The sequence below is a fragment of the Dipteris shenzhenensis genome, chromosome 26 (genome assembly GCF_047967505.1).
Source record: "Dipteris shenzhenensis isolate YYH24624 ecotype China chromosome 26, Dip_SZ_1.0, whole genome shotgun sequence".
NCBI classification, from domain to species: Eukaryota; Viridiplantae; Streptophyta; class Polypodiopsida; order Gleicheniales; family Dipteridaceae; genus Dipteris; species Dipteris shenzhenensis.
The window spans coordinates 4,481,035-4,496,778 of NC_141621.1; the positions used below are offsets into that span (position 1 = coordinate 4,481,035).

The 15,744-nt window shown below is 40.2% G+C and overlaps 1 protein-coding gene across 1 annotated transcript; it reads right to left on the reverse strand.

Moving 5' to 3' along the window:
- Positions 1-7,730: 7,730 nt before the first annotated feature.
- On the reverse strand, positions 7,731-9,223 carry LOC147884563 (uncharacterized). Its single transcript, XM_087397555.1, has one exon. The coding sequence runs from the start codon at positions 8,931-8,933 to the stop codon at positions 8,196-8,198; it is 738 nt and encodes a 245-aa protein (XP_087253681.1). The 5' UTR covers positions 8,934-9,223; the 3' UTR covers positions 7,731-8,195.
- Positions 9,224-15,744: the final 6,521 nt, after the last annotated feature.

Here is a 15,744-nt window from a genome sequence, read left to right on the forward strand (position 1 = left end):
TTCCACCTATCAATTTTTTTGAAATTTGAAAAATTTTTAAAGCTTTTGTTTCTCTTTCAACCTATTGCATCAGCAACACCTTCTAAAAGTTTCTTTGCTTTTAGTTTTTAAACTTTTCAGGATTTTTAAAGACTTTCCAAACTTAAAAGAATTCTATTAACCTATTGGGTACGCAACAACTTTTCTCTTCTAAAGGATTTCCCAAAAAACTCTCCTAAGCTATTGTTTGTGTGGGTATAAACTCTAATCCTTTGGGATTTTCCAAATTTCACAATATTTTTTAAAAAGTTCCCTTACCTATTACATCCTCAAGAACATAAAAAGACTTTTTTTATTTAGATTTTAAAAACTCTTTACCAATAATATTATTTATCATAATATAATATATATATAATTATATAAAAATATATTATCGATAATATAATACAATAATATATTAAAAACTATATAAAAATATATTAAAACATAGTATAGTCTATACAATTATATAAATATGATATATTTATAAGATATTATTTCTAAATTTTATTATTATTATTTATATAAAATAAAAAAATTAAATATAACTGGTAATTAAATAAAAAATAATTAAGATATACATTAGAGATATATTAAACTAACTAATTTAAATTTTATATGATTGATATAAAATAAGAGTGACAGTCTAATATATTTTTATTAAAAAAGATTTAACATATTTAAAAATTAATTTACGAATAAAACAATATTCTTTTAAATAATTGAAAATACAAGTACATTATAAATTAAGGGGTATGTATAGAGGCCTTAGGTTTTCTTAGTTTAAGGCTTGTGCAGAGTTTCATACACATCGGATATCATTTGAGTTGTTTGTAATGCGTATTTTTTTATTTTGTACTAAGCATCATGCATGAGTGTTCAAAAGCATTGCACATTCACTTTGCTTTTAGACATGTGCCCATCTCCAATGGATATGATACTTTCCATAAGGTTGACACTGCATTAGTGTAGGACCCCTATAAATTATCATACCCAAATGATATCATTTAGTATATGGTTTGAAATGCATCATGCAAGAGTGACAAGAAATATATCGATGTGCTTCTTAGCCTATGTACTTATTTTCAATGGGTATGATACTTTGTACAAATGTTAAACTTAAGGCTTGTGCAAAGTATCAAACCATTCTTTGACATGATTTAGAATGCAAATTTTACTTTTCTTTTACTCTATGAAAGTATCCTTAACCCTAAATCCTACATCCTAAATTCTAAACCCTAAACCCTTGAACCTAGACCCTAAATCTTTCAGCCCTTCTAAACTCTTTATGTTAGATGCTGAACCCTAAACCCTAAACCCTAAATCATAAATCATAAACCATACAACTTACTTTCTATATTCTAAACTCTTAACCTTAGATACGAAGCTATAAACCCTAAACCCTAAACCATAAACCCTAGATCATAAACGGTAAACCATACAACTTACTTTCTATATTATAAACTCTTAACATAGATACAAAGCTATAAATCCTAAACCCCAAACCCTAAACCCTAAATCATAAACACTAAACCCTAAAACCTAGATCCTAAACCTTAGAACCTGTATCTTAGACCCTAAAGCATAATCTCTAAACCCTAGAGTCTATATTATAAACCCTAGTTGAACCCTGAAGTACAAGCAATAATTTACAATTTTTGGTGATTTGTGCACCAGGTTTGGGGTGTACCTCGAACCTGTTGTATATGCAACATGTTGGGGGGGTGGTCCCCCCCAACCTTTTGCACATTTTTTGTGATTTGTGCAATAGGTTGGGGGGGTGTTCCCCCCCACTTGTTGCATGTGCAAAAGGTTGGTGGGTGCACCCACCAACCTTTTGCACATGCAACAAGTTGGAGGTACATTTATGATTTTGGGTTTGGAGGTTAGGTTTAGGGTTTAGGGTTAGGGTTTAGGGTTTAAGAATTAGGGTTCAAGGTTTAGGTTGGGGTGCACATTTAGGGTTTAGGATTTGGGGTCCAGGATTCAGGTTGGGGTGCACATCAATATATTTTGTATTTTGATTTAAAGTGTGAGATTTGTTGGGCTTTTTTACAGTTACTTATGCTTTTTTTTAAATTGTTACAGATATTTACCCTAACAAGGAGGTGGTGTTATACAAGAAAAATGAAGTTGTAGACTTTACATAGTCTTAATCCTATGAATGTGTGTCATTTTCAACGTTGTGGTGAGAAAAGATGTGTAGTGATAATCACCAACATGCTAAGCCTACGGTGCATTTAAATATCCACATAGAGACTTTGAAACATTGGGTGATATCTTAGAAGGTGACATTTTTTATATGCAAGCACATAGAACTCTTTGGGACTGAGATGAAATCGTTCCTAAGATATACTTTCAAGATATCAAGAGAACTTTTATTGAGGGGGGAAAAGTTGGCATGTTGTCTTACTCAGGAGAAGTTTTAGCACTTGGCATATTTAAGGGCTGTGCTCAGAATCTTCTTTGTATGGTGGAGATAATTAAGCTAACTAGTCAAGGGTTCATTCAAAATGCAATAGTCGATAATATGTCACATATAGAGGTCCGTAATACTACATCTCATCTTCAGGTTCATAACATTGTCAAATGGGGGTTAGCTTTCTTGAAATCAAATTTACCTATTAAGAAAGTTTCCTTCAATATGGTGGAAGATATAGGAAAGTATTATGAGAAGAAAAGAACTGCACAAACGGGCTCAAAATTAAGAAATCATGACACATTTAACGACTACCATGGCAGCATGCTTTTAGGTATTGAGGACATTATAATATTAATTGGTTCTCACCAATAATCAGGGTCGACATGCTTAGAATCTTCCTTGCTTCCTTGAATGGGTTTGCGGAGTGATTGGTATGCCCAGCTTTGGGAAGGTCACTTTGCAATAGGGTGGATTTCTTAGAAGATTTTATACCACTGAGAGAACTAAGGAGTAAATTGTGTTACCATGATGCCCTGTGGAACAATACAGACCTATGCAGTAGGGTAACTAGACTTATTGATAGGAAACTGTACCACTTGCTTAGGATGAGGAAGAAAGTTGGCTCATGAAAGGATTACGAATGGATGTGGGTTTCCATGTTAATATGCAACAATCATGTTGCCAATTGCTATACCAAGAAATTCAAAGATCGCCAAAAAGGAGTTCAATATGAGAGTATCAATATGCCACAGACGGGTGCTACACCCAAAATCCTAGGTATAGTCCATAGTTACTGCCAATTCAATTGCAAAACCATATGGATCAATAGAAGTAACTCAATTTTCTAATATGTGAAATGGTAACATGCGTGTGGGGAGTAATCTAAATTAAGTGGGGACAAGTGTAGGGCCTCAAGTCGCTCAATTCCCAATGCCTCAACCCAATTTACCAAATCCTATGCCACCAATAGACTTTTCTTTATGCCTATAGAATCTCAATGAACAAGTCACCCTTCTATGGAAGTTATATCATCTTTGAGTGGCCAGGTTGTGATGCAAGGTAGTGCACTTCCTAATGTTATATCATCTAACCCTAAGGAAGAGGCAAGCAATCAAAGTATATGTACCATTTTCCATATGACTAATCATGACACTAAGGATTGTAGGCTTGATGCTCTTGAATTTCCACCTAATTTATTGGAAAGACCATGTAGACTGTGCCCATATTGCAAGTGATGGCCTATAAGCAACCCAATGAGTATCAAATCCATAAGGTTAACCCATCAAGCAAGCCAAGTGCAAAGCCCATAGCCAGTTATAAGTTCAAGTAAGCCTATCATTTGTTATTGCTAACAAGAGAACTCAGCCATACAAGCAAGGCATGTCCTAATGCTAAGAAGGCAATAGAGTATATACCACTATGTGGGGAATGCAATGGATAAGGTCATGTCACAAAAGATTTCCTTCAAAGGAAAATGCAAAGGTCACAAGTTGAAGAGGATTCTAGTTTTAAAGAAAAAGGCATGGGTTGGGGAGGCTTCAATTTCAAAAGAGGTTCATATAATCAAACTAGAATGGGCTAACAAGATGGATGTGAAACCTTCCTTAGTAAGGCTAGTTACTCATTGAATAACTAAGGTGTCTAGACTAACTAAGCCTTCAGAGGAACCTTAAACTCCTATGTCTCAAGAATTGGATGAGGGTGAGGTAGTAAAGCAATTCTTCAACCCTCATTGAGCAATTGCAATGCAAGAAAAAGGAGAGAGTGGAAGACTAGTCATTGGCTAAGACATAATGCCCACATCAGAAAGTTGAAGAGGATTAGGGTCGAAGAACTAGACTTAAGTTTATGATAATTTAGAGAATATGAATCCAAACATTAATAAGTTATAGCTATTAACTCCCTCCCCCGAATGTTGACGAGTATTAGCCTTATCCTCTAGTTAAGAGAGAAGAAGATATAATCCCAAATTACCTCATGCAATGTATATAGGGGCTTCTACTACTGAGGAAAAAAATCATATTTGAGGAGTGCTCATTGAGGAGGCTTAGGAGTCAATATTATGACCTATGAGACCATGTAAAGGAATACTAGCGACTAACTGTTATGGGTCATTGTCATCCAATGCAAAATACTAGATAAATGAAAAATCTAAAGAACCCACTATATAGAGGTTTAGGAATACTAGGGACTAGCTAAATATGCAATTTGGGCACAATCTCCAAGGCATCATGGAGTAGGCAGCCACTCCGTATCGCCCACTGCACCCCTCCAAATCAGTAAGAGTTTTTGAAAAAGGGTAGACTGGGGAACATGGACTCGAAACGGTGAAAGCGAGACCTCCTGCCAATGCAACTGGCCCCGTGAGAAGCCTAGCCTCCCAACTTCTTCAAGCCAAAAGCAAGAAATGATTGCCCATGGTTGCCTAGAATGCATCTTGAACACCCATTTGACACATAAATTATGGCACTTAGCTTTGAAAGCTTCAAGTCCTAACCCGCAAGCCTCCTTAGGTGTCTGCACATACTACCATGGAAAATGCATGCCACTGGTCATCCTACTAAAGAACTCAGTAGCCCATCGCTGCAACTGAGAAAAACCCTGCTGCGAATAGGGAAGAACTATAGAAAGAAACACCATACACGAAGCAAGAACATGCTTGAGCACAGTAAGATGGCCCAAAAGAGAGATATGTTTATCATGCCATTTATGAAATTGTTGGAAGACCTGGAGATGATGTTATGGCTCGCTCCCAGATCCACGAGTGCTCTGATGCACATGCGCATGGTTTGCAGTTGAACAAGAAACCTAGCTGGTTCTATTGTTAGCTCATCCGCTAGCTTTTGTTGTTCAAGCGTTGCCTTAAGTAGTGTCATTTGCCTACACTGTCTGAGCTTAGCGTTATGTGCTCTGGCTTCTTTGATGGCATGGCATTTCATCCTGGCTACCTCGGCTTTGAGTTCTTTTTCTCTATGGATGGCTTGAAGGGTAGACAGTGTGAGTGGTCCGTAGTATCTTTTTAATTTGCTCCCGTTAAGGTAGCCATCCATTTCTATTCCATCAAGGATGGCTAATCGGCATGCCCCTTGTGGAGTGATCTCAACCACATGGTAGGGACCCATACCTTAGTACTTGAGCTTGCGCTTGGTATTCTCTACTTCATGGAAATCCCCACACCAATAGGACAACATAAATACCTGAGAACTTCTCTTGGCTTGACAATGGAAAATCCATAGTGTTGAACCCAATGAGGAGGAGGGAGCCCATCTAGAAATGCAACTTTTGTTTTGCGAGAGTTTATCTTCGAACCACAAACATAAGCAAACTCATCATAGAGCTGCACCAACTAATCTAGATTAACCTGAGAAGCTAGCATTATGTTAGAGTTGTAATCAACAAAAAATTGTGTAGCAAAAACTGATCCATCAGGCAACGGTAAACCAACCAGTGATCCCCTACTGATATGCACATCAATCTGACGCAACAAAGGTGTCACTCTAGCAAAAAGCAATGGGGCCAGTAGACAACCCCGACGGACACAACGTCGAAGTGGAAAGCAATCATAAATATATCCATTGATGGAGATAACCGCAGAAGCATTGGTGAAAATTGTATTGACCATGAAACAAAACCCTAGACCAAAACCAAGTGAATGCATTGCCCGCAACACAAAATCCCATCAAACTCGGTCATAAGCCTTCTCTAAATCAAGATTGAGCATCATAAACCTAGCATCTCTTGTGACAGCATAATCAATAGCAGTGAGCATGTTGAGAAGAGCGTCATGGATGTTACGGCCATGTAAGAAGCCATATTGACGTGAATGCAAAAGCCTGGCTAGCAAAACTTAACCCTCAATGCAAGAGCTTTGGCCATAAATTTATACAAAGCATTAAGCATAGTAAGCGGCCTCCAATCGCCAGGTTGTACCCAATTAATTGATTTGGGAATCGTTCAGCTTAATCACCCCACGATTCATATCTGAAGATAAAAAGCTAGGCTGTCCTTGCGGATGCATTTCAAAGGTATCATGACTTGGAGCTCTATTTGTACAAATTAAACCCAGGCTCTCCTTGTGGATGCATTTCAAAGGTATCACTACTTGGAGCTCTATTTGGAATTCTTCTACTGCGAAGTTCTTACCATTGTTGAAAATTGTGCGTTGATATTGGCTATCAGCTTTTGAACAAAAGTTTCTATCTTTTACCGTTGGGAAACTGCTTGGATTATTGGTGTACTATACCTATTTGTTTATGAGTTGTTGACCTTTGAGGTTCAGGCAATCAAGCGGGGAAGGATTTATCCTGGCTCTCACGTAAGCCTCTTCCTGTTGATATTCCTCATGCTATCAAACTGGCTTGGGTCCGGTTTCTACCTCAAGATTTGCTCTGTGTGTGGGGATTAAGATTGAAGTGGATATAGTCTTTAACTTTGCTTCTATAAATTTTTTCACCTGGAGAATTCTGGTGTGCAAGCTACCAACTCATGATGGATTGGCTTAGTGGAATGGGAATCTCTCTCCATTATGTCCTTTTTGTAAAGTTCAGTGTGAGAGTCACTTTCATCTCTTTTAGGCTTGTGCTCTAGCCAAGGATGTTTGGCGTATGGTTCAGTGGCATGACAAGGTTCACATTTGCATTCGAGTGCGGTGGAAGTTGGTTCTCTTGGGGGACAAAGCTAGCATGACTAACGTACAGCTCATTTTATGGCACTTACTTCGTCTTACCATTCTGCAGGGGTTATGGAAGTTTAGGAACTTTGTGAGGTTCCTCTTCCAATAGATTTTCTACAACGGGTTGAAACAGGATTGTATAGATGTGCTTCTTTACTATGGGAATCATAGTGAGTTTGTGGTCGCACGTCTGCTTGCATTAGCAGTATAGTTGAATTGTATTTCCTTCCCTTTTCCCATGTAATTGTTCTCTCTCGCACAAAAAAAAAAGCAATTTGGCCATTGATGTTGCAATTTACTAGATGAATGGTTAGCTATTGTAAGCTTAATTTATTTCAATTTTTTATTTATCGCAAAAGAAAAAATAAGAATTTGGGCCATTGATGTACAATGCAATTTAGCTATTGTAAGCTTCAAGATTGGCGGTTGACTATTGTAAAACTAAGATTGGACAGCAACAACGTGAAATACTTGATAAATGATTACCTAGGAATTTCGCACTTTAAAGAAGTCCCATTAATATGCACATCAAGATGGAAATCAATACATTGGATGAACAAACAAACCTACAATTTTCAAGGGCATTTACTCGATCTAGTGTAACGTGGTCAAAATTCCTCATAAGGTTGCCTTGTATAAGGCTATGCATATTACTTTCTTAGGGCAAGAAATAAAAGATTACCCTTAAAATTTGAATGAGGGCATTAGCATATCATCATTAATTAAAAAATAAGACCCCTTCAAAGCATAGGGAGCATTTTTTAATAAGTTGGGCAGTTTTAGATTGAAGGTTAGAGCTTTGTAGAACGATGATCTCTATATGCAATGCCCTACGCAATGAACTTTTTTCAAAACTTGCCCAAGGACTGTCCAATTCTCGACCACCTCTTGGAGGAGAAGGTAGCGCTAAAAAGACATGTCTGTCCATCAAATTTCCGAAAGGTGAGCGACAAAATCACTCTAGAAACCTGCCTGATCGTGGAGAATGCATCTATGGGCGTACCATCAAACAAGCGAATGCGAAATTTTTTTACGCGAATCGCTAGCACGCTCGCGCGATCGGTCTCAATCGCCATAGCAATCTCACGTTCGACATGAAGCTTCGGTTTCCTCATCCTGATCTCTGCAAGGAGGCAAGTTGAGATCCAAGATCGGCATGGTGCGAGGCAACGGCTTCGCGACTCTAAATGGAACCGACGCCTTGACGTCACCTACTGCAGCCTTTTCCAATGAACCGTCACTATCCAGCCTCTGTCTTTTCTCAGGCTGTCCAGCTTCCCCCTGACGCCTAACGTAGCGCTTGACCGACGCGAGTGCCGTAGATCCGACACGGTTTCCTGTACCTCTAAAGTTCTGAACCAGGAAGCCGTTGGAAGGAGCTAGTCCTTGATTTTCAGGAACGCCTAAGTTGAGATCAACACTTGGGCTTTCCTGCAGGCTCTTCACCCAGGATTGGACCAAAGGCAAATTGGCCGGGTTGCGCCAAGGATCTTCAGTAGCAGCGGGGCTCGTCTGATTTGCGTCTTGCCCTTGGGCTGAGAAGTTGAAATTCGTCTTTGCCTTCGCGCCCCGGAAAGTTCTCGCTGCATTGTCGTAAGCTCTAGCGGCCTCCTCCGCAGTATCAAATGTCCCGAGCCATACCCTTGTCTTCTTCCAAGGGTCTCTAATCTCCGCTGCGAACCTCCCCCACGGCCGCTTTCTCACGCCGCGAAAATGCGTCTCTTTGGCGGGTACGTTGGCTGCTGGGGAATCGTCGTCTCTGCGGCAGTCGAACCTACTGGCCATGGCGTCGCGGAACATGGTTTGGGTCTCCACAGCCATGAAGGGCTACAGAAGTACTGAGGGGAAGAAAGAGTTGGCAGAGAAGCAAGGATAAATGAGCGGCGAAGGGAATTGGCAAGCTGCAAGGAGGGGGGGAAAGAGAGAGAGAGGGAGACGCAGGGACAAGGAGCGAGGAGGCGGGCGATTGGGGGAGAAGGAGAGCTATCGTAGCGAAGAGTTTGTGAGTTGCGGAGTGCAATGGAGCGGAATATAAAAGCTTGAATGGCGTGAGAGCACAGGAGCGGGAGGGAGGAGGCAGCTTGTGACACGGCGAAGTAACGGCGCGGAAAGCAGTGTGGGGAAAAGCGAAGAACGGCGGGGGGAGGTTGACGGGACGTCTATTATTATACAAAATTGGACATATCTGGACTGAGGAGGTGGGTGGGTTCATCATCAATCAGCTGATTGCGGTGGCACGGCTTGATGAAGGCTGTGCGACGTCAGCCCGCTGAATTAAACGGTGGGCTGGGCGGTGGCTGGTTTGCCCTTGATTGGCCTAAGACATCCCACGTGGCACGAGTGAAAATCCATACTCTAGTCTTGCTCCTTCCCCGCCGGCGACGCTGACTGCCAGCGCCGCCGCCGCCGACAAGCTTCACACGCGCATGGGGTCCCACCGGCTGCCACCTGCCCCCGGCGCCGTGGCACCTGGCTTTCGCCACGTCATGCCCTGCGCGCCACGTACCTGCAGACTGCGGCTTCCTTCGCGGAGGGCGGCGCCGGGAGGGCTCGGTTAAACCCGACCGAAATTGCCGCGTCTGATGGTGACCGCCACGTCGCCCGCGGATCCGCGGGGTCCATGCCGTCTATGCGCGAAGATATTTAAATGTATGAAATATGACGGGTCCGTGTGAACTGCCATCGCCGCCTCTCGAGCTCTGCGGGCGGCCATTCAAATCTTGACGAACGGAAACGCGACTGCCCTCCGCGCCGCCCTCGCCCTCGTGACTCGCGACCCACCCGCACGCCGCCCCCCTTTCCCGCGCCACGTCACGTAGTAGCTTCCAGAAGCGGTCCCCCCAAACGACCGCTTCCCCGCAGCCTCCTCCCCGAGTCCAACAGCAGTCCTCGCGATTCACACCACTGCCCGAAACCACACGGCAGCAGCCCCACCCCTCGTCAGTCTTCACAGTCCTGTCTGGCAGTGTCAAGTCTCTCTCTGTCCTTCCAGATAATACATATCAGTTCGTTTTTCCAATAAGCTATTTTAAGGAATGACTGCTCTCGATTTTAAAATAGCATGAGTGTTCTTGAGAATTTGGTCCCATACAATTTGAAAAATGTGGAGCCATCGGGTTCATCGCATGGATAGGGATGATTAAAATCTTGAAGAGTCAAGACTACCAAGTTCTTAAAGTTTCCCTCTAAAATCCAGGAGTAGTTGATGTGGTGTGCATGCACTAACTCAAATGTATAAGAGAGGTTGGCAAAGCATCATGTGATTTGTTTCTCTCCCAAAATCATTCCCCTCTTCTAGTTGTCTTCACCTAATCTAATGAATCTACTATTCTTTTTGGCCCTCCAAGGTTCCTAAGGGATCACTTGGTTAGTGAGGCCATAGTTTTGAAGTTAGTTCATTTGGTCAATTTGACCTTGCAAACTATGGTTAGTACGAGGCTTAAATGTGGGTTAGTAAAAGTTTAAGAGCTAATGTGGTTAGGGTTTAAGGTTTTTGTTTGCTTGTGGAGGTCCTAAATATTTTTGTCTTTTATCCTAAAGCTTTTGTCTTTTGTTAGGTATTTCTCTCTAAAGATGGAGGCTCCCTTTGTCTCTTGTATGACACCACATTTATATTACTCTTGCCAAAATAGGCACGTTCCCACTTTTATTTAATGCACACGCATACACCACCTCTTTTCTCTCCTCTCTTTCACTCATCTACCTTTCCCGATATTCCTTCACCTTCACTTGCTTTTTGGCCTGCCCTCTGGGTAGCCTTAGCAACCCTCGAGTTTTGGCAAAGCCAAAAATCATAATTTTAAATTTTTAGGAATTGTAATCGAATTAGTTAGGCATTTTTGCATGCCACATCTAGTTTGTCCACGTTGATGCCTCTCATTGGTTGTTTTGTGACTATTTATGCTATGCATGCAACGAGGCCGTTTGCAGATTCGATGGAGGAATTGGAGTTCAATTCTACCTTAATTTGTTTACAGACTTTGTGGTGTGGATCGTCAGACGTCCATCCTGGATTCTGACGTGCAATCCTACCGGTAGTGAGGCAACTCTTCATGATCCATGAAGATTGGAGTTTTATGTCTTTTAAACCAGAATAGAAGCGCTGAGAGAGGTGAGAGAGACTGTTGCACAATTAAGAAAGCAGGGTGACTAGAGAGTTGCTCAAAATATGTATGCTAAGCTGTTTTTCTATGACGAAGGTGAAAAATCACCATGCCTAACTCTGGACTCTGTCGACAACGCCATCAAATCATTTTCCACTGCAAGGTAGCGGGTGAGTCTATTTTCTCAATTTGTACTTTTACTTTTGTTCAAATCACATGATTGGAACAAAAGGAACAAGGGACTCGTGGACCGAATGCAAATCTCCAACTGTATTATAACGCATTGCATGTCGCAATCAGTAAGGGATGTCGCCGTGTGCTAGAAAGGGTCCTAGACTTTTGTCTGAATTTTCTTGCTCGGAATGGGCAAGCACTACTACAAAACTAGGTAGAAATGGCAATAGCAAATGGCACACAATTTCCAATTTTGCCATTTCTTATGTATGAAATAGCAATAGCTTCTCAAATTGCCATATTTTTTGCAAAAATGGCTGTTAGAAATGGCAGCTAGTCCTTGAATTGCCATTTCTTTGGAAGAAATGGCAACAAAAAATGGCAACCTTTTATTGTCTGCCATTTCTTTGCAATAATTGGCAACACCAAATGGTAGCCAATTCTTGACTGCCCTTTCTTATGAAGAAACGACAGGAAATGCTTGATTGCCATTTCTTATGAGGAAATGGTAACAAATTCTTGACTAGCAACAAATTCTTGATTGCCATTTCTTGGTAAGAAATGGCAGCCATTTCTTGACTACCACTTCATTCAAAGAAATGGCAAGCACTTCTTGACTGCCATTTTCTAAGAAGAAATGGCAGCACAAAATGGAAACATTTCTTACGAAGAAATGGCAACCATTTTTTAACTACCATTCTTACCAAGAAATGGCAGCACAAAATGCATATGTGGAGTAAAATTACACAATGGTTGACCATTCAGTTGCCACAAAGTATCTTATTGTTGCCAAAGATTCAGTACTACCATTCACAACATTGATATTACTGTCATTTTTTCTGTATTGTCTAAGTGTGAAAGATTAATCAAAAGTCTTAAGTGCATTAATACTCATAGTACACAGTGTGAAGAAGTCATCTAAAATTCTAAGGAATAACTTTTACCTTTTATAACACACGCATTTTACTTGATAACAAATACTATTCAATAGTTGATTGAGAAATAAATATTACAATTTTTACATAGAAAAATAAAATATAAAATTATAAAGACATTACATGAAGAGTTTTCCAAGAAACATTCAAGCCTACGGTTTGACCCAATGTCTGAATCTCATAATTTTCTTTAAATATACAAGCATCCTTAATGATTGCATCATCAACACTCCTGATGCATATGATACTTTGTATAGGCCTTAATGAAAGTAATAGAATTGTTCTTGCAAAAGTTTTATGTGGATCAGGTATCTTTTTCATGGTCAGGAATGTGTATTTTCACAATTCTTACCATGCAACGTGGATGAGTGTTAAAAATATGCATCGGTGTGCTTCTAGCATATGTGTGTGGGTTTGATGGGTATGATACTTTATACAAGTCTTAATACCAATAATACCCTTATCCTTGCAAATTTTTGAGTTGATAGGATATCGTTTGCATGGTTGGGCAAGCGTATTTTCACAAATCTTAAATATGCATCATGCATGAGTGCTTCTAACATATCTACGTGTGTCTGATAGGCATGATACTTTACATAGCTTCAACAAGATAAAAACCCTTGTGCTTTTAAAGTTTGATGGGGATCAAGCATCAATTTCATGGGTGGGCATGTGTATTTTCAAATTTCTTACCATGCATTGTGCATGAGTGCTAAAAATTATGCTACAAATCAAGCAATGATTAAAAAGCAACAAAGTAATCAAAACAAACAAGAGAAATGAAAGAACACAATCAAGACAACAAGATACCAAGAAAGCAACTAAGTCAAGCAAGCAACAAGATGCAATCATATCAAGCAAGCAAGTAATTGGAAAATTTTGCCAGCATCTCCCCTGGGCCGTAGAAAAATCTCATACTTTTGTACAACCACAAAGACATAAGAAACATGTAAACACACAATGCAGATTCCAAAGATTATTCTAATGTAGATGAAGAAATTTGAAGACAAACCACTCAAAATATCATCCACTTCTTTAGTTCCCAAAATAGAAATCTTCTTCTTCAAGCTTGGAGTGGAGGGGAGTGGGCCAACAGTGGTGTGGGTGGTGTAGGGATGGTAGGGGAGGGTAGGGAGATGGTGGAAAGGTCATGAGGAAGAGGCAAAAAGTTGGCAAGATCTCAAACAAGAGAGGTGTGGCAAAAAAAGAGGCATTTGGGTTTGCTTTTTGAAAGTTTATCTGAGTCGGTATAGGCATCGGTATATACTGACACCTATACCAACGAAAACAAAGTTTTCCTTTATTTTTACATTTCCTAAAACTTGTAGTACTTATCTCACTTCTAGTTTCTTACTAGGTTTAATAAATGATGACTTGTATTGGATTACAAAATCGTCTAGCTTGGGAGGCCCTGTTTTAGGGTGCGTATTGACTTTTTTTTATCATATCTCCTTTTTTACCACACCTTGCACCCTTTAAAGCATACATCGTTGTACTTCTAGCCATGCATATGGTATTAGATGTGTATGATATTTTTCAAAAGCCTCAAACCAGGTGATTTCAAGTCCTATGCAAATAATTTTGGCCATTCGATGTCATTTTCATTGGATATTTCCTAGTTTCACACCATGCATCATGCATGATCGTTGAAAAACATGCATCTATCAACTTCTAGCCATGCAAATGACATTTGATCAAGCCTTAAACTTAGTAATTTTAATGTCTGCACAAAGTATCATAGCCATCTGATGTCATTTGCATGGCTTGGAATGGATATTTCCTAGTTTTGCACCATGCATCATGCATGAGTATTGAAAAACATGCATTGATGTGCTTCTAGCAGCCATGAAAATGGTATTTTATGGACATGAAACTTTGTAAAAGCCTTAAAATAGGTGATTTCATGGCTTGTGCAAAGTATCATGACCATCTCATGTCATTTTCATGGCTTGAAATGGATATTTCCTTGTTTTTCACCATGCATCATGCATAAGCATTGAAAAACATGCATTGGTGTGCTTCTAACCATAAAAATGGTATTTTTTGGGAGTGATACTTTGCACAAGCCTTAAACAAGGCAATTTCAATGCCTATGCAAAGTATCATGCCCATCTAATGTCAATTGCATGGCTTGGAATGGATATTTGCTAGTTGTTCACCATGCATCATGCATGAGCATTGAAATACATGCATCGGTGTGCTTCTAGCCATGAAAATTATTTTTAAAAAAAAGACCCTTGAAAAGTTTGGAGCTGATCCGACGGTGAGATATACGGATGCAGATGTCCATTGTGCATTTTTCCTTCACATACATAGCATCCACATGCAAATATGCGCATTCTAATTCCCCAGTGTCACATCCGACATCCAATGCACCTTACACTTTGCAAGGACATTAAAACAACTTGTTTTAAGACCCTGGAAAAGTTTGGTGCTGATCTGACAGTGTGATGTCAGTGTCCGTTCCGCTTGTTTCCTTCATAGACATAGCATCCACATGCGAATATGAGCATTCTTGCTCCCTGCTGGCACATCCAGCATCCAATGCATCTTACACTTTGCAAGGACATTAAAACAAGTTGTTTTAAGACCCTTTCAAATTTTGGTGCTGATTTGATGGTGGAATACACGGATGTCAGTGTCCGTTGCACATTTGTCCTTCATATCGCATAGCATCCACGTGCAAATATGTGCATTCTTGTTCAACGGTGTCACATACGGCATCCGATCCACCTGATACTTTGGAAGGACATTAAAACCAAATTTTCCAAGACCCTTGCAAAGTTTGGTGCTGATCCGACCGTGGGATATACGGATGCGGATGTCCATTGTGCATTTTTCCTTCACATACATGGGCATTCTTGTTCCTCGGTGTCACATCCGGCATCCAATGCACCTTACACTTGCAAGGAAATTAAAACTTCTTGTTTTAAGACCCTTGCAAATTTTGATGCTGATCTGACGGTGTGGTATATGGATCTCGGTGTCCGTTGCACATTTTTGCTTCATATCAAGTAGCATCCACGTGCGATATATGTGCATTTTTGCTCCTTGGTGGCACATACGGCATCCAATCCACGTGATACTTTGGAAGAAAATTAAAACCAACTTTTTTAAGACCCTTGAAAATTTTGGAGCTGATCCGACGGTGGGATATACGAATGCAGATGTCCATTGTGCATTTTTCCTTCACATACACATCATCCACATGTGTCCTTGTTTTAAGACCCTGGCAAAGTTTGGTGCTGATCTGACGGTGTGGTATAAGGATGTTGGTGTCTGTTCCGCTTGTTTCCTTCATATACATAGCATCCACACGTGAATATGAGCATTCTTGTTCCCTGGTGGCACATCCGGATAGTGAGATATACGGATGCAAATGTCCATTGTGCATTTTTCCTTCACATACATAACATCCAC

What these genes read in the sequence shown, in the direction of transcription:
- LOC147884563 (XM_087397555.1), bottom strand. Translation starts at nt 8,933, where the DNA reads ATGGCTGTGGAGACCCAAACCATGTTCCGCGACGCCATGGCCAGTAGG.